Below are 18200 nucleotides of genomic sequence, written 5' to 3'. Positions count from 1 at the left end.
AAATTATTTTTTTTTAATTGCACATTCTTTTTTTCGCATTTTTTTTCTTGAAGTCTCGATAGGTGTTGATACCAGTGGGAAAATTCAAGATCCGGGAGTTTTTTTTATTTATTTTTCTTTCATTAACGGGAGAGTGTATCGACCCCGGACCCAATGATCGAGATGTCTCGCCGGAAATCACCGCTTTGGAGTTATTTCAAAACAATTACTATTGAAATCACTCCGTGACTTCACATTCGTCTGCGCTAAATTCGTGAATCGCGGGGAGAAAAAACTTTGGGAAGATGATATAGTCTACATTACGGCAAAATTATATGATGGAAATGCTGCCGAGAAGAAAAAAAGATGACATTTTCAGCAATTCTCAATTAATCTGGCATTTATCTCCATTTCTTAATTGAAAATTCGGGTAATTTCTGTGAATTTTCAGTGAAATTCTGTTGCGAAGTATTTTTAACGAGTTTATAACCGATATCTCGGAATTGAAAGAAAATAACGACATTTTCATAAGCACCATTTTTATAGCTCTTATCTTTTTCAATAAAAAATGTTTATGCTAAAAAATCGATATATACCTTCAATTCCGTGATATTGACTGAAAAGTGGTCTCGAAAAAAATTCAAGAAATGTAAAAAATGCATTTATCCTAGTTCACCACTTCGCCAGTGAATCGTAATTTTCAGATCCGAAAAATATTAAAAATTTTCAACTATTTTCAACAAGGACATTCCAGTGAACCCTTGGAATGTAGTAAACATGCGCACATGTGTCATTCCAAGAATCAACAAAAACATTGAAATAAAAAGAAAGTCAAAGAATGAATGAAATCATGAATGAGTTGTATACGATTCTTGTATCGAGTTGCGATAAACACTCGGAACTAACTTGCTGCGTAGTCCATTTGATGTATGAAATTTTAGAGTGTCGATAATCGTGATAATATCTGTCCTAACAGGAAGTTTCTAATTACCGCACCTGCAATTACCGAATTGCAATTCTCACTCCGCCCCGAAGAAAATCGTTTCTCATTTTTGGAAAAATTTTCGTTCCACCATTTTTCGTTGATAAAAATTTTTCCTACAGAACAAAAATTCCCCTGCAAAATTAATGTACAATTACAAGTGGATGTAACTGTATTAATTCTCAACGGATTACTGATTGGTTATTTTATTTGGCAAGATTTTTTTCTCAATAGTCAAGTACTCATGACAATCAAGTTCACTTCATTTCACTGCGTGCAGACACAATGCGTACAGAGTACAAAGAAAATAATGGTCCATACGTGTGGACAAATCAAATTCAATTACCGATCTTATCTCATTGTTGACAACTATTTTCCATGTGTCCTCTGGGGTTTTTACAATTCCTTTTCGCTAGCACAAGTCAGCACCAGTAAAGGCCGTTCTAAATCCGTTCATTCCGCGATTCAAGGCCTGCACCAGAAGTTTAATAATAGTGGAAACAATAATAATAATGCAATTACCCCCCAATTCCTCTATTTTTCTAAAAGCATTCGTCAATCGTAATTTTTAACATTTTTTCGTTTAAACAAACACAAGCAGATAAATTAAATACCTAACAATTAACTATCATCAATTCATCAACTACCAAGTGGAATTTCCCAAAAATAAAAATAAAAAAGAAATATGTTTTTTATACTAAATTTATTACTTCGTTAAACAATGGGTTAAATAATTTTTCCGAAATCATGAATTTGTTATTCAATCTGATATAGATTTGCTGGCAATGTAAATAAAAATATTCGTTGGTCCGCGGGCAGTTGACTCTTTCTCATACACGTATTAATGGCGTCATGAAATCAATGAGTCATGCTTCTTGCACTGCTTACGTTTGGTATTGCGTACTAGCTGTATCATTTGTGATTTCAATCTTCCACTTTGTCACCGAATGGCTCTCCCCTGCGAGAGAAGTAGAAATTCAACAACAATAATTACTCTGATTGTTATTACCGAGGTTATTGCAGTCATTATCATTAATTTAAAAAATGATTACCAATAAGGGTAATTCGGTAAAACACTTCAAACATTTTAACATTGTTTAAACATTTTTTTTTACATTTCCATTTGGTAAAAAAAAAATCAGAATACCCGTAATATTTTGCAATTCAATAAATCTTTAATTTAACTTTTGAATTTCGAATGTCAATTTTATTGTACAAATGCAATGAATTTAAATAATAATTCATTAATTGATTAATTGATTTTTCATTTGATTTATAATTAATTTTATTAATTGAATTTTCAATTGAGCAGCTTCTCGTGATCTCCACGTGTTTTCTACGAACACCAGGTAATTAAGTCATGCAAATACTGTCAACCGATTGGAGGAAACCTGATGTTTGATTTCCGTCGGTCGTCTGCAAGAATTACGAGCCCCAGGTCTAGTACCAGGGGAAATGTAGAGACTGTTGATTCACTCGAAACTAAAAAAAAAAAATATTTACCGATCTTCCGGTTCAAATAGTTACAGAAAACAATACGCTATTCTCTCATTATCTCAGATAAAATCAAGTCTAAATGGCCTTGCCACCGAGAATATGGGTTACATGATATGTATAGTACTGGACTGTGTATGTGCGTCATGAAATTATAAATGCGTAGGTAAACTTTACAAGTTTGCTCGGAGATTTTTATCGTCAGAAAATAGAATACTCCACGTGACGATTCTTTCCATTGCACTGATAGAAATTTTTGAAACTTCGACCATTTCAGGTCTCTTAATTCAATTGCAATTGAATTAATTAAATCAATTAAATTGAATTCCCTCGTCATTTTACTCCTATTATTAACCCATGATAAAATATGATTTTTAAACAATCGCTGGTTCTTCAACGAGAACTTGAATTCTCTTGATTCTTACTTGAAAGTAAGAAAAGCAACTCAATTCCTTCATGAATTTATTTATTCTATTTATTTCAATACCCAATTTAATATGCAATTACAGTCATAATAAATTATTATGTCAATATTAAATTGCAAAATGCAATTTAAAAAGAATAAGTTGTTTACCTCCTCCAAAAATTGACTCAATTCACGTGAGTAATTGCCCGAGGTAAATAAATTGTCATCAATGCATGATTTTGATCTCCGTATTGTCAAATAAAAAAAAATTCGCTTCCACTTCCAATAAAAAAAAAGCTTATAAACATTGAGAACTCGTATTTATCCCGACATGCGCCTCTACCCCGAGTATTGAGATTAATTGATATATTAAGAATGGGACGAGCAAGTGGCGTATATTTACTGAATTAATTGAAAGCAACAATTAAGCCAATGGATCGGTTCGCCTTGGAAATGTTATTTTTTTTAACATCACGTTTTTGTGAGTCAAACGGATCGACGCAATTACGATTTTTTTCTGTTATTGAGTCATAAGTACATGGTAAATACAAGGTACATGCTCACGCGTTGAATATATGAGCGTAAAACCAACTTCTCGTGTCGAGGTAAAAACGCCAATGAGTTATAAACACCAGGGGTAATTATCCCCCGTTTATCAATCGCTCATTAGCGATGAGTTTTAATGGTTCTGACGATTTTTCGAATTGATAATCATCTGCCGCCACTCAAATTCATGTACAAATTTAACAGGTGTGACGTCATTGTTTATATTATCATGTACTGGCAATGAACTTCTGTTTTATTGCTCGAGTACAAATGTTTTCTCAGTCGATTTTTATGATTCATATAAATTTCATGGATTTTTTTTGGGTTTACGACTCGAATTCGGATCCAACGAATAAATAATTTTTATTCTTCATTTTTTTTTTATGGAATTATTCGCTAAATAGAATATTATTTCGTGGCTACAAGGTCCAAGTGTGTTTATTTATAACAATAAACGAATTCAATTATTCATTTGTTACTGAATGAAATTAACAATTTGAATTTCTGCTTTGAATTTATTAATTTTTTTTTTGCCGCCTGAGCAGATGCCATCGCGCATTTTTTTCATTAATGCCAAATCTATTTTCCGTTGAGATCCAAATTTCAGCTGATGATATATTTATATCGGCGATCTCATATTTTTGAATAGGCAGAAATAGCGATTCCATCGGTATCGGTTTGTCAACAAATTGGGAGCTTGCGCACGATTGCGCAAGTTCCGCGGAAAAAATTATTGCTGTGAAAATGTGTCCGTAATTGAACTCAGATAAAACCTCCTATATATCGCGCGTGATTTGTCTAATTACTTGACGAAAAAGTTTAATTACACTAATTTTTCAAATGCAATTAAAAACTGATATATTTTATAAAAAAAATAATAAGTTATCTATTTTTATTTATTTACCAACGAGATCCGAATTTTTTTCAATCAATTTTTCGTAGCTGCTTTTTTATTAGGAGCATTAAAAGTAATTACGATAATCAAAATAATTGAAATTGGAGTGAGGGGGGAGATGAAATTAATAAAATTTTGGGATAGGGAGTGTTAAAATCAATGTTATGTGTTCTGAAATTAATTTTCAATGGGAGTAACAAGTTAGTAGATTTTTGAGGCTCGAAGAAGGTTTTTAGTCATTAGCAAGTGCCCCCTCTTCTGATGCACAAACTGAAAGATACAGATGTACAGTAAAATGATAGAATGAGAAAGCGAGTTTTGGGCTCAACGACTGATCAAATGAGATACCAAGTGATCGTGGAAGGGGAGACAATCCGCTCATCATATATAAAGTCGGGACTTGTCTCCGGACTTTGGTTGTTCCCGCTTGGGCAACTTTTCCAAGACTTGGCAAGCCGCACACCGTAAGTTATAAATAATCTACCTTCAACTCAAATCATTTTCCAACCGAGATCAATTTATTGAAATATTTGTTGGAATATTTACGCCTTTTTTCACAAAGCAAATTCAATCCTTTGGTTTAAATTGCAATATCTATTGGAGACTTTGTCCAGAAAATTGCAAATTCAAAAAAATCCAGATTTTATTGAGTTATATTGTTATTATTATAAAAATGGTAATTATCGACAAGAGAATCATTTTGATAGAAATTTCACAAAAATTTGTATAAAAAAATAACTAGATAATTTTCTAATGCAATCTCAGGATAATTTCTTCCATGAATTTCTCTCCATGCGTAACAATGAATTAAATTTATTCTGTTTAGTAAGTTTAATTATCAAGAGTGAATATGTGTCTGGTTGTTGTTTGGTGCGGTCTCAGCCCCCGTCACAGGAAAACCCCAGGAAATCGCTCCTCTGCTGGACATCATCAATTCCATGTACCAATCATGTATCAATTATTATTAAAATTACTCTCCATCACTCTGGATAATTAATACTTATTCTCAAACTCAATCCCAAACCGGTGAATCCTCAAAATATCTTTCATTTATGAAATTACTATTAGAGTTAAAATTTCCATTCAATCATTGAAATCAAATTGACATTTAATTGAGAATTTTCTGCGTATTTGAATGGAATATTTATAACAATTCCCTTTTTATATTCAATTCTGCAAAAGATGAAAACAATAATAATAGCAATAATAATATACATATGATATATTTTTATTTTATATATTTATCGAAGTAAATGGATAACTGATATTCTCCATTGAGTCCATGAATTTGTTAGGAGGAATTCTTTTGAGATTTCCACTTCACCAAAAATTTCTTCTCTTACTGGAGAGATCTCGCCATGTTTACGAATTGTTTAATTGATACTGAGTAGACAGACGCGGATAATTGATAAGAATAAATGAATTATACCTTCGGCGCCATCACAGCTCAGCTGCTGGTTTTTTCGGCCTCCCCGAAGGCCAACGAATTTCGAAGAACTATTTTTTTATTTGCTAATACCGAAATAGATTTTTACACTGAAAAATAATCGTGTTTATCAGTTTTAATGGAAAATTTCTATTTTTTCGAGGCGATACGTTTTTTCCTCCGGAATAACAAAATTATTATTTAATTGATTTTGAATATTTACTATTTCTAATGTTTATTTTTTAATTGCATCCTCATTATTTTTATTAACCCATTCCATTTTTTTGTGCTCGAAAGAAAGTTTTTTGGTGTTTAAAAAATAATCTGAACAAAAAATAGATAGAATAACAATTGAAAATCATAAATAATCATGAATTAGGGAGGGGAGAAGTAATTATTAGTTCAAAGCGGCAGTTTGAATAGTTTTAGTTTATAAATTTGGTGTTAAAATTTTCAATTTATTTTGGAGGCAATCGAATTTTGAAGAGAATATTTCTGGATTTAGATATTAGTACATCAATTAATGATTTTAATAAGTTTTAATGAGTTAAAGTGATTTGAAGGTTATATAAAGGTAATTAAATTCATAGATTATGATTTTTGTTGTACTAAATCTAGAATTTTCGTGAGGAATATTTCTCTGGGTTATTCTCGGTATCAATCTGGTTATAACCAGTCCGTAAAATGTCTTCAACTGATCGTAAAAGCCAATAGGCTGGAGAGAACAATTCATTTTGAATGATTGATCTCAATGCGCGTGTATGAGGCATTCTCAATTGCCTCCTTACAATTTCAAGAAATTTTTCCAAAAAAAGGCAGAAGTATTTTGAGAATGTGGAAATCAAAATAATGAGCGAAAAATGTCAACAATAAATGTAAAAAAACAGGAAAGAACACGTAAAATTTCGAAAGAAAATTGATTAATATTGGACAGTTATTTAAAAAATCGTAAATTATTTATATCAGTTGAAAAGTTATTTATTACACCCACCTGAAAATGAAATTACTATTTTACTCAAAAAACGAAAAATTTCGTAATTTTCACAAAAAAACGATAATGACTATTTTCACAATTGATGCAGTAATAATGACCATTTTCTGGATCGACGCACCAATCATTAATAATCCCAAAAAATACTCAATCATTAAATTAATCGTCAGCAATGACGAATAATGAGTAATTACATTTTTAATTCGGAATTAAAAAAATGAAAAAATGAACCGGAAAAATGGACAATAAAAAAATAAAAATTGTTGATTGATACAAATCGCTGTTGAGATGTTCACGCGGCCTATTGATTGATTCTGATCACTCAGAATGTGGCAAGGATAAATCGAAACCCTGAAATCGATATATGATAAATCGAAGGTTATTTTTCCACTCACGAGATTTTTTCTCTCGAGTTCAAACACGAGTTCTGCTCTTTCTCTGGTCTCAATATTTTCCTCATCTACCAAAAATAATGCCATAAATTTTTCGTCCCCATTTTAGTGATTCAAACACATCTTCAAATAAGATTACGAAAGATAGTGTCAGGTGGCACAGGAGTTTATTATTTCCTCCGAAGATAGCGTAAAGACGAAAAAATAAAGAGCCTAATGCGTTCGTTACACGTCTGGCTTTACTCTCGTATTTTTCATGTATTTAAAAATTCACAACTCGCAATATTCCACTGCACTAGGGGAACTTGCTCTCCCCCAACTGATAACGATGAACCAAAAATAATAAAAGAAAAAAATGGGGGATTTAAAAATAATGTGGCATGTGCCACGTTAGACCGACATAGACAGCAATTGCATTCGCGATTTTTTGAGGTTGTCACTCTGATAACGAGGGCAGAGCAATTATCACTGACGCCATAAATAATGTTAAGTGACGGTTAAAAGGTTGTCACAATGAATGAGGAAAATTTTCCATTTTTGACGCTTAAATGAAATGAAATACGATCGTTGTCAATCATACCGCGGATTTACCTTGAATTTACCTTAAAATATCGTAATTCAGATTTTTAGAAAATCCGTCGATCCCACAGAATAATATATAACAAATAAAAACAATATACATATATGATCGAGAATGTCAAGAATATTAGAAAATATATGCAATAACAATTCGAATTTCTTATCAATTCAATTATAGAATTATCATAATGTAATTTTGTGTGTAAATAAATACTTTTGTTATTGAATATAAATGATTGATTTGAGAAATGAAAAAATGGGACTCATGATAAAAGTATGTCAATATGAAAATACATAAAATTTATTTAAAAATACCCAATATCTGAGCGATTATTGCACATGAATTATAGATGAGAATGACATATGTTGGAAAATAACGCATCACGTGTATCTTTCATGTATTTCTCGTGCTTTTCATAGCCTCTTCCATGGGTGAAATGTCCTAGAAATTCCTAGAGCACTAGATATTTCCATACCGGTTAAATAATTCATAGGAAATATCGTGGAATATTGTCCACTGCATCGTCATGTTACACATGAATAATCATCATTGATGTAACAGAGATATTCCTCCCAGAGCACTTGTGATGGATTGAATTCAATTACTCGGACTGACAGAAGTGCGGCATGACAATTTTTCATCTTTGCTGCATGCGAACAGAAATTCAATTCCAACATTTTTAAAAATTTCCAGATAATGGATCTTTTCCCCACGCTATTGTTTATCCGCGGTAAAATAGTCAAATAACATTGATAACATTAAATTAACATTAATTATTTATTTGCGGTAACAATATTTTGGATTATCGATTCCGCGATCGATTGATTGATTGATTTATCGATTAACTGAATAATTAGGTGATTTCTTTTAATCAATTTGTTCGATCCGTTTGAAAATCAATTTTATTGTGACGGTTAAATTTCTCAGGCCTAATTTTAAACGGTGTGTGCTAATTACCCGTTGATTAGATGAAATATATTTATTTTTCTGATTGTACAACAGCAGCCATTAGATAGTGGGAGGTGGCAGGTACTTCAGATTCCAGCCGACTTGACCAATTCACTCATTTCATCCTCAATCCCCGTATCTTTCGGATCATAACAAATGGTTTCGATAATTTATCCGTACAATTATTCGATTACCCCGGAATCATGGAGCCAGTCGTACCGAGGATTTTGATAAACTGAGATATATAAATTACGAGCAAATGTCCAAGTAATTTTCGGAAATTTCAGGAGAAAAACGTTTATTTTTCTCGTCTCAAAAATTATTGGTCACCGTTTCTGATTTCAGTGGTAATTTCGATTGATATCTCAGTTTGACTATGTGGGGATAGAGTATTAATGTTATTAATTATTACTGATTTATTTTTATAAATTGTGATTGTGGTGCGGGGGAATATCGGGGATTGTACTATTTTTTAACGTCAGTGTTCACTTCAGTATTTTTGCGATATTTTTTTGTGCTCTATTGGAGTAAGAGGTCTTTGATTGGATTATTTCGATGGTGTAAGTTCAATATTGTTTATTTATTGTTTATTAAGGGATTTTTGTTCTACGATTTATCAATTATTTCGGAGTCGAACGAGGAAAATTAAATAGAATCCTGCAATCGATTACCCATTTTCAATCAAAATGATTAATTTTAATTGATTGGACCAAGGGAATAATTGAAAATCCCAATTTTATGACGTGAAATCAATTCTAAGAACTCAAAGATTTTATTAATTATTTATTTATTCTAAAGTAGAATTTCTATTTAATGAAGAATTAAAATTGGATAAATGTGAAAAATGGTATGAAAAAAATGGACTGTTTTTCTCATTGTTTTTAAAAAAATGTGGCCTCATCCAATTATGGATATCGAGTTCATTCGAATTCTTCACTTCCGGTCAACAATAACCTTCCTGTTTCCGTTACTATATTTCCGCCACGAATTTCGCGAATTTTAAATCACAACATCATTTCAATCATCAGATATTTTTACCCCCGTCAGTATTAAATTTCTAAGAATTGCAATAAACATTTGCCATGAACATCCAGAACTTTTTAGTTTTTCTCAAATAAAAATCCTCATTTTTAACAATAACAAATTCAAAGATTTATTAAATGTCCATGATTCCCTTTAACTCTCAATTTCCCTAAAAAAATGACGAGATAATTTGAGAATAAGATATATGAAACGAATATATTGCATACATGTCTCATATGTTCCCACGATTTTTTTCCCTTTTGCAATTTTTCATGAGCATTTTTTAATAAATTCCCACGATGTCACTTGTCGAATTGAAGTCGTCCTAGAGTTTCTTGGAATCGTTCAATTTAGGATTGTCTAATTAATTGCGATAGCCGTGAGCTGTCAGTCTCCAATAACAATCCAGGATGCTCGTTAAAAACATGACAAATCGTCACGACACCATTTTCTACAAGAAAACGTTCAAATGTAATCCTTTTCCTACTATTATGTCATTGAGAGGTACAAAGATATGTAATTAGTCCCAAGAAATTGCAGAAATCAAATAGCGAACCAGAAAAATGGTAAATTACTGCTTGTTTGTTTATCGTTTGCAAATTTTCCATTAACTAAAAAATGGAAAACTCCATTGCAGCGTAATTCTTATCCAATCGAGTTTCTATTTTCATTTTCAAAAATAGAATAATTCCCGAATTTATTTATTTTATTCTATTTGCCACTTTTTTTTTTTCTATGAATATGTACAATACCAAAGCTGATATAGCTATATACATCTATATGTACTGATGTACATATTGCAGGTCTCTGCAAAAATGTCTGTAGACCGTGTGGCCTAACGGATAAGGCGTCGGACTTCGGATCCGAAGATTGCAGGTTCGAGTCCTGTCACGGTCGAAAAAGTTTTTTCTATTTTCATTTTATTTTTTCAACCTTCCGAATTGTTAGTATCATTCACATTTATTCCATTCCCTATCTCTCATCCGCACATACGACCTCGCGCTTTCAATTTTCATCCCCTGGCGTTAAAGGTATCAGTAAAACTTAATGATAATTATTAATATAAGGAAAAGGTCGTCGTATTGATAAAATTCGTTCAAAAAATTCGCTTTTCGGTAATTGAGTAATTTTTAGAAGTAGCTATTTAATTTTTAATGCAACAATTTACTGCGAATTAGATAGTTGGATTTTACTTACTCTGCCCCTCACCCATGAGCAACCTCGATTCCCTCGTAATTGAAAGAACAATTCCTTCAAATTTAATTGTAATAACTCACAGTTACGCAATGAACATCCACACGAAGCACGGTATGAGATAAAGATTGCTTTAACAATTGACGGAAAGAAAAAAAAAATAAAGGCACCAATTGGCAACGATTGAATCACATTTTAAGATTCATCCACAATGGTGTGGATAATTGGCTAGCTGGGAAACTCGTAAAGATGTTTGTAAAAACCAACTATGTGATTCTAATTATTCATTTAGTAATCGTTCAGTATGATTGAAGATTATTCACAGTAACTAACGGCTAACTAAAAAACCATTATGCAACGGTTGCATGTTTACTGCGGAAAATCAATACACTTGGAGAATAATTATTTTTAACTTGAATATCATTGACTTGTCTCGCGAGAAAAATCTGCTGACACCTGTAGATATATTCCAGATTGATGAAAAATATTAGATGAAAGATTGATTATTCTAGGTGTTGGAGACGAACCGCTCGGTTCTCAGTCCAAAATCACTTGGAAAAAAATTATTTTCTCGCATCGAATACGCATTGTGTAGAATCAAATGCCCAATAACTTCGCATATGGAAAATTTAGTAATTGATAAATAATGATATTGGTGAAATGATGAGATTACTTGGGAGAACATAATGGAAAAATATTGTACTTGTGAGATCACAACAAAATGATTAATCTCTCCGACCAATACATTCTCCTACTCTTTATTTTATATTCAAATATTAATATATACCTATATTGTCAGCATAACTAATTAATTATTCCACCTGGGAATACTCGTATCGAGTGTTATCATAGCGATTAATCAATGTGCAAATGATAAATCTCACCCTTGATTATTTTCAATGAATTTTTTAACATGCCCACCTCTGGGTCCCAGCAATAATCAAAATGGCTCAACAATAAATTCTCATTGCAGTTCGTGTGTGAGTACAAAACCTAGCCCCGTCGTCGTGAAGCAGCAGAGCAGCGCAGGATCAGCTGAAAAATTTCGCCAAAACCCGTGTAAAACCGAAAAGACGATCAAAGTTACGCATCAGCGGCAACAGGCTTATTGAATTATTTAGATCAATTTTTTACGAAGCCAGATCCTCCTCACCGCGCCGACATCGTAGAATGGTAGAAGGTGAAACCGACACAAAACACAATCATAGTGAGTACCTTAAAAATTTTTTCAAAAATCTAAACAAATGCGATGAAAAATTTAAATAATAGCGCATATTCGATCCTCTCAATCACTTCGTCGTACAGCTGTGATCGTATTATTAATACGAGATTATCGCTATTTTTTTTTAGAGTGTGATGTAAAAGACGATCGTTTGAACGGCTGCGGTTCAAAAGACCTAGAACTTGCCGGTAATATAATATTTTTCATTTTCAATTCAGTAGCAAGTGGTAAACTAGGATAAACACATTTTTTGAATTTTTTCGAGGCCGGTTTTAGCCAATATCTCGGAATTGAAGGAACGTAACAATTTTCTTGCAGAAACATTTTTTGTCGAAAAAGGTGAGGGCTACAAAAAAGGTATCTATGAAAATATCGGTATCTTCCTTCGATTTCGAGATATTTGATAATAATTGGTCTCGAAGAACACTCACTTATCCTAATTTATCATTTCGCAATAAAATTACCAGACATGTTATTAATAATTCATTATTTTATCAGGACTTGGGTCAAAGGATAAACCTCTAGACCCAGAAAAAGGATCCTACTTAAAAGCTGATTTTGAGAAGGCAATCGAACTTACCGGTGAGCTAAAATCAAAAATTAATGTTTTCTTTGATTTTGAAAATTTGGAAAATTCCTAAAAATGAATAATTATTTTTGAATTTCAAAGGGTATGGCAAGTTTCATTACTTCCTACTCGCAGTATGCGGGTTCGTCAGTACGAGCGAGGAGATGGACGTAATCTCCATGTCCTTCATCCTTCCAAGTGCACAATGTGACCTAAAGTTGACAACCGAAGCCAAGGGATGGCTCAGCTCCATCATCTTCATCGGAATGATGGCGGGTGCTTATGCGTGGGGTTCTGTTGCAGATGCCCTGGGCCGACGCAAAGTACTAATCGTCATTTCATTCATGAATGCCCTATGCATCGTTGCATCTAGCTTCAGCCAGTCCTACGAACTCTTCATGTTCTTCCGTTTTCTTAACGGAGCTGCGTAAGCATTCCCTGATTAATAATTCGCAATAATCCACGTACATTGATAGAAATATGATTATCATTGATCTCATGATTTCTCCGATTTCAGCCTTGGGGGCAGTGGGCCGGTCATCTGGTCGTACTTTGCAGAGTTCCAGCCAAAATCCAAACGTGGATCTATGTTATCATTTATGGCTGCTTTCTGGACGCTGGGCAATTTGTTCGTTGCCGGTAATTAAATCCACCATTTTGCCACTGAATTTCTATCGTCAAGTGATAATTTACGATAATTGCATTTTTCGCATTTCTTGAAGGGCCAGTTTTTCGCCAATATTTCGAAATCGAAGGAAAATTATGATATTTTCATAAGAACCTTTTTTGTAGCCTTCATCTTTTTCTAGAAAAAAATGTTTATGCAAAAAAATCGATATGTTCCTTCAATTCCACGATATTGGCTAAGAACTGGCCTCGAAAAAATGCAAAGATTGCAAAAAATGCTTCTATCCCAGGTTATCACTTCGATATTGGTTTAATGATTAATAATTAATGGAGTAAATTGTTTTATAAGGTTTGGCATGGCTGATCATCCCTCACAACATCGGTATTACCAATGAATCGTTCACATTCAATTCTTGGCGAATTTTCCTGCTGATCTGCGCTGCTCCCTCCTTCATAGTGGCGGGGCTACTCCTGCTCCTGCCTGAATCCCCTAAATATTTATTATCTCGCGGAAGGTACGAGGAAGCCCTCGATATTTTCCGTGGCATTTACGCCACCAACACCGGCAAACCCCGTGATACTTACACGGTAAATATTGTAAATATACTCATTTATTGTGAATCTATTTTTCATTTAATACTGTCCCCAGGTTAAGGAACTAATTCTCGATGATTTCATCGCACCGGCACCAGTCAAATCTGGGACCGATGAAAAGAGTAAATACAAGATGATGCTTGGTGATATTCTCGACAATAGTAAACAACTATTCGCCTCACCAATTCTACGCTTCACCATGATATCAATTTTCATCAACTTCACATTCCATATTGGTTACTACGGTTTGATGATGTGGTTCCCAGAGCTGTTCAATCGTTTTGACAAATACGCCAAGCACAATGATAATCGCGAAGCTCACATCTGCGAAGTCACTGACTTCTACTTGCGAGATAGGGAAGCTAATTACGCGGTTGATGGACCCTGTATTAATACCATCGGGGAATCTGTCTTCGTAGAGTCCATCATCACCGTTGCAGCTGCTATTCCTGCTAACATCATTGCTGTTCTTGGAATGGATCGTTTGGGGAGGAAGTTTTTCCTCGGTAAGATCGTTCTGCCATGTCCCATTTTATTTCCAATACAACGAAATTTTTCTTCAAACACTTTCTATACATCAAGATGAGAGCTAAAAAAATGGCATCTATGAAAAAATCTCTATTCTCCTTCAATTTTGAGATAGTGACTAAAAACTAGTATCGAAAAAAATGCAAAAAATTCGCGGTTGACGTCAGAATAAGAATTCGGACTTTAATTGAAATCTCAACATTTCATGGGACACGGGATTTTAATGAAATGGTTTCTTTCAGTCTTCAGTACTCTCTCCGCGGGCTTGTGCTCGATGAGTCTCTACTTCGTCTACAATAAACTCCATAATCTCCTTGTATCGGCGTTCTTTAGTGGTGTTATAAGCTGTGGTAACGCGGCACTAGATTGTCTTATAACCGAAGTCTTTCCCACAAACTTACGTGCCACTGGTATCGCTATTTCCATGGTCGCAGCCAGATTAGGTGGCATCATTGGAAATATTGCTATAGCACAACTCCTGGACACGTGGTGTGGAGCATCAACCTTCATTGTTGCTGGACTTCTCATTGGTACAGTATTTTTTTTCACTACTTTCTAAGTAAATTCTATCAATCTTACGCCTCAAAAAAAAAAAACAATGAATTCACCCTTTCCATTTTTCGGGAATATCTCCAAAATGAAGGGAATCAGTGAAATTTTTATTGGAATCTTTTCTGTAAAGCCGATCGAGAGCTATAGAAAAGATTCTACAAATATTTCTCTATTTCCCTTATTTTCGGAGGTATTCCCGAGAAGCCACGAAGAAGGTAAATTGATTAAATCGAAAAATTCATTAATTTGACTTAATTAATTGCTTATTGTTCCAGGGGGTGGTTTATTATGTCTCTTCCTACCAAACACCACTCGCGAGCCACTTTCCTGACACCTGATCGTTCCAGAATAAACCAGCTCTACCTGATAATTCCATGTATAGTCACAATGCATTTTTCTAGCGAATAAAACAATAATTCTCCACAAAAGAAGATAGCGAATTATCGAAGGGAAAACATTCTCCAGAGTGGAAGAATCATCAATTGCCCAGTTGAACCATAGTAGAGACATTGGTAGAATATCCTAGTATTACTATTGAGCGCCATCAGGAAGCGATAACCCAGAGGCGCCTAATCATGAAAAACCGAACTGAATTGTGATGAGGGAATAATGAAAAAAATATATATATTTATAGTGCGCCAGTGCTGCTCAACGTATGAATCATGATATCGCCCATAGTAGCTAAATATCTCCAATGTTTTGTATTATCTGTTCCCTGTATTAATCATTCAGTTATTTTAGATGTAAACAGTGGCTATTGTTACTCGGTGGATCACACTGAGTTACTTTACGAATGAAATAAAACAGAAAAATAAATAGAATATTATAACGTGATGAAGAAAAAGGCGAAATGTTTGATTACTCCAATACTCGATGAAAATTAGATATATATATCTATATATATATATATCTCCGAGAGAGAGATAGCGAAATATTTGTAAATATATTTTTGCGCCTCTCAATTCTCCCTTCAAAAGGGTTTTCGAGATAAATTTTCTTTTGCTCGGTAGATGCTGATATTTATACAGAACTGCAATACAAAAAAAGCGATTTGCTACTCTTTACGTTTTTTTCGGCTGATGTATGTCCTAGTCAGTTATTTAATTGACACAATAACTTGGAGTTCTTCCAGTAACTTTAATATTATATTTTCAACCTGTCATTTTACTGGAACGAGAAATGAGTCATTCTTTCATTTCAAATTTCTTGTACATATCGAACTCCATCGTTCTTACGGATATCATTTTTCATAAAAGATCGAAAGTTTATATAGCGTTCTCCATCTTTGTGACATCATCCACAGCAATCGAACGAACACATTCCATTAATTAATCCGTTCATTATTCAATAGTTTTGAATAATTATAATTCATAATACAATCAGAATAGTTTTATGTTCAACTGCCAATGAAAGACGACAAAGTGAAAAAACGAGGATAAATAAAATGTTCAATGGCTACCGTATAATGTAACTTTTAATTCACAATACAGTTCTTTGTAAACGAATGAAGTCACAGTTATACCTTTATTCTCTCATCATCTTCTCCTTCTGGCGTGCAAGTTTCTTCTTGCTGAGCTTTTTCTTGGATGGTTCCTCCTCCGTGGCTTTAGCTACAACATCTTCCTTCTCGGTGAGAATCACCTCAATGTGGCAGGGACTGCTCATGTACGCTAAAAAAATATTCATTAAATACTTATCCTTCATGTGGACTACAAAAAATATTTCTATAAAAATTTCCCTATCTCTTTTTATTCAGAAAGTAAATTAATTTTAAAATTAAAATTAATTTGTAAAATGGTATATCGACTTACGATTGATGCGTCCGTGGGCTCTGTACGTTCTTCTACGAAGGCAAGGTGCGTGGTTGACCTGAATGTGATCAATAACAAGACGATCAACATCTAGACCTTTGTAATCAGCATTTGACTCTGCGTTCCTCAACAGCTGAAGTAGGAACTCGGCGGATTTCTTGGGCCATCGTCCTGTCAACACAGATTTCAATAATTAAATAAATAAATAGGCAATTTTCTGAAGTCGAGTCAATCGACTTAATTTTCATCGTAACGTACCTTGAGTGGTTCCAAATTGCTTAGCTTGAGCGCACCGTCCCACACCACCATTGAATCTGCGGAAGGGAACACATTCTTTGTATTCAATTACGTTCTTCAGGAACTTCTGGGCTCTTCTCAGTGCCATATTCTTGATAGCACGGGCTGCCTCGTGTGTGTTCTGGTGAATACAAAATTGTGGGAATGATACGAGCAAGAAATAACAAAACAATTACTTCATTCATTTAAAAAAAGAAAAACGAAATGGTAAATTGAGACACGTCGAATTTGATAATTTATTAATTTATGAGAAATTTGATAAACTACAAAAAAGTCCTCTGACTTTTCCTGTTGCAATCGTCGGATTTCCACATAAATCGATAATTAAAAAATTGTCAATTCGAATTTCCACTACTCTCTTCCAAACACTTCCCTCCAGAATCAAAAGTCCATTACTACATTATCCATTACTTCAATTTCTCGTTAATTACTCCATTGGACCATTTTCTAGGTTATCCAAATGAGCATTTTGTTTACCTTGAAGTGAACACGGAGGTTGGAACCCCGCGCCTTGCACGATTTGGCGACATTAGTTGGCTCGTGAGAGTAACGACCCATTGCGTCCTAAACAACAAAAATTAATCCAATTATTAACAAATTCACAGCACAATTGTCACAAACACAATCCACGAGGGTATCCCCGATGTCGTGATACTTTGACACTCGATATTTCACAGGTTTCAAAGTCCCAACGTCAAACTATTGGCAGGAAAACGATATTTGAAATATATCCTTCAATTATCACCCATGATTATTTATTCAATGACAATAAATCCGTTGATGCAAGTGGATTTTCATTGTTTATCGCTGAAAAACGTACCTCTTCGCAAACGATGGTAGAGGAAAAGAATTGGTTAAACTTCGCCGGAGTTCTACTTCCTGTTTGGAGGGCGCCACATTTCCAAAAAAATATTAGCAGTGCGCACCAAAGAGGATTGACTAAAATAGAGGCTCAGTTATGAGGGTTTGAGTGACCCCAACGGCATCATAGTACTGCACCCCAAGAGAGGGAGGGCGCCACAGTCCCGCTGTCAGAGGGACCAGTCGACAGGGTGAGTGTTATTTTCTGCGTTACGAAATTGGTATTCACTGAAATTAAAAATTTTATGGAGTCACATAAATTTTTGCCCCCATGTAACCATTAA

The 18200-nt window shown here is 33.9% G+C and overlaps 2 protein-coding genes and 1 non-coding gene across 3 annotated transcripts; 2 read left to right on the top strand and 1 right to left on the bottom strand.

Annotated features, from left to right (window-relative positions):
- The first annotated feature begins 4699 nt into the window (after positions 1-4699).
- LOC105273555 (synaptic vesicle glycoprotein 2B) lies at positions 4700-15791 on the top strand. The gene is made up of 10 exons (XM_011316049.1): positions 4700-4766; positions 11830-12063; positions 12207-12266; positions 12577-12660; positions 12749-13073; positions 13164-13285; positions 13623-13861; positions 13923-14373; positions 14638-14925; positions 15223-15791. The coding sequence occupies exons 2-10, from the start codon at positions 12027-12029 to the stop codon at positions 15276-15278; spliced, it is 1662 nt and encodes a 553-aa protein (XP_011314351.1). The 5' UTR covers positions 4700-4766; positions 11830-12026; the 3' UTR covers positions 15279-15791.
- TRNAR-UCG (transfer RNA arginine (anticodon UCG)) lies at positions 10487-10559 on the top strand. Its single transcript has one exon. It is a non-coding gene; the product is annotated as a tRNA-Arg (tRNA).
- Positions 15792-16403: 612 nt separating the features above from the next.
- On the bottom strand, positions 16404-17983 carry RpL17 (ribosomal protein L17). Its single transcript, XM_011316048.1, has 5 exons — positions 17876-17983; positions 17533-17619; positions 17017-17176; positions 16759-16929; positions 16404-16617 (listed from the first exon to the last, which is right to left on the bottom strand). Exons 2-5 carry the CDS (start codon positions 17611-17613, stop codon positions 16472-16474), a joined length of 558 nt encoding a protein of 185 aa, XP_011314350.1. The 5' UTR covers positions 17614-17619; positions 17876-17983; the 3' UTR covers positions 16404-16471.
- Between the last annotated feature and the right edge of the window lie 217 nt (positions 17984-18200).

The sequence above is a fragment of the Fopius arisanus genome, unplaced genomic scaffold (assembly GCF_000806365.1).
Source record: "Fopius arisanus strain USDA-PBARC FA_bdor unplaced genomic scaffold, ASM80636v1 scaffold00006, whole genome shotgun sequence".
Taxonomy (NCBI): Eukaryota; Metazoa; Arthropoda; class Insecta; order Hymenoptera; family Braconidae; genus Fopius; species Fopius arisanus.
This window is presented reverse-complemented; position numbering and strand designations above follow the sequence as displayed.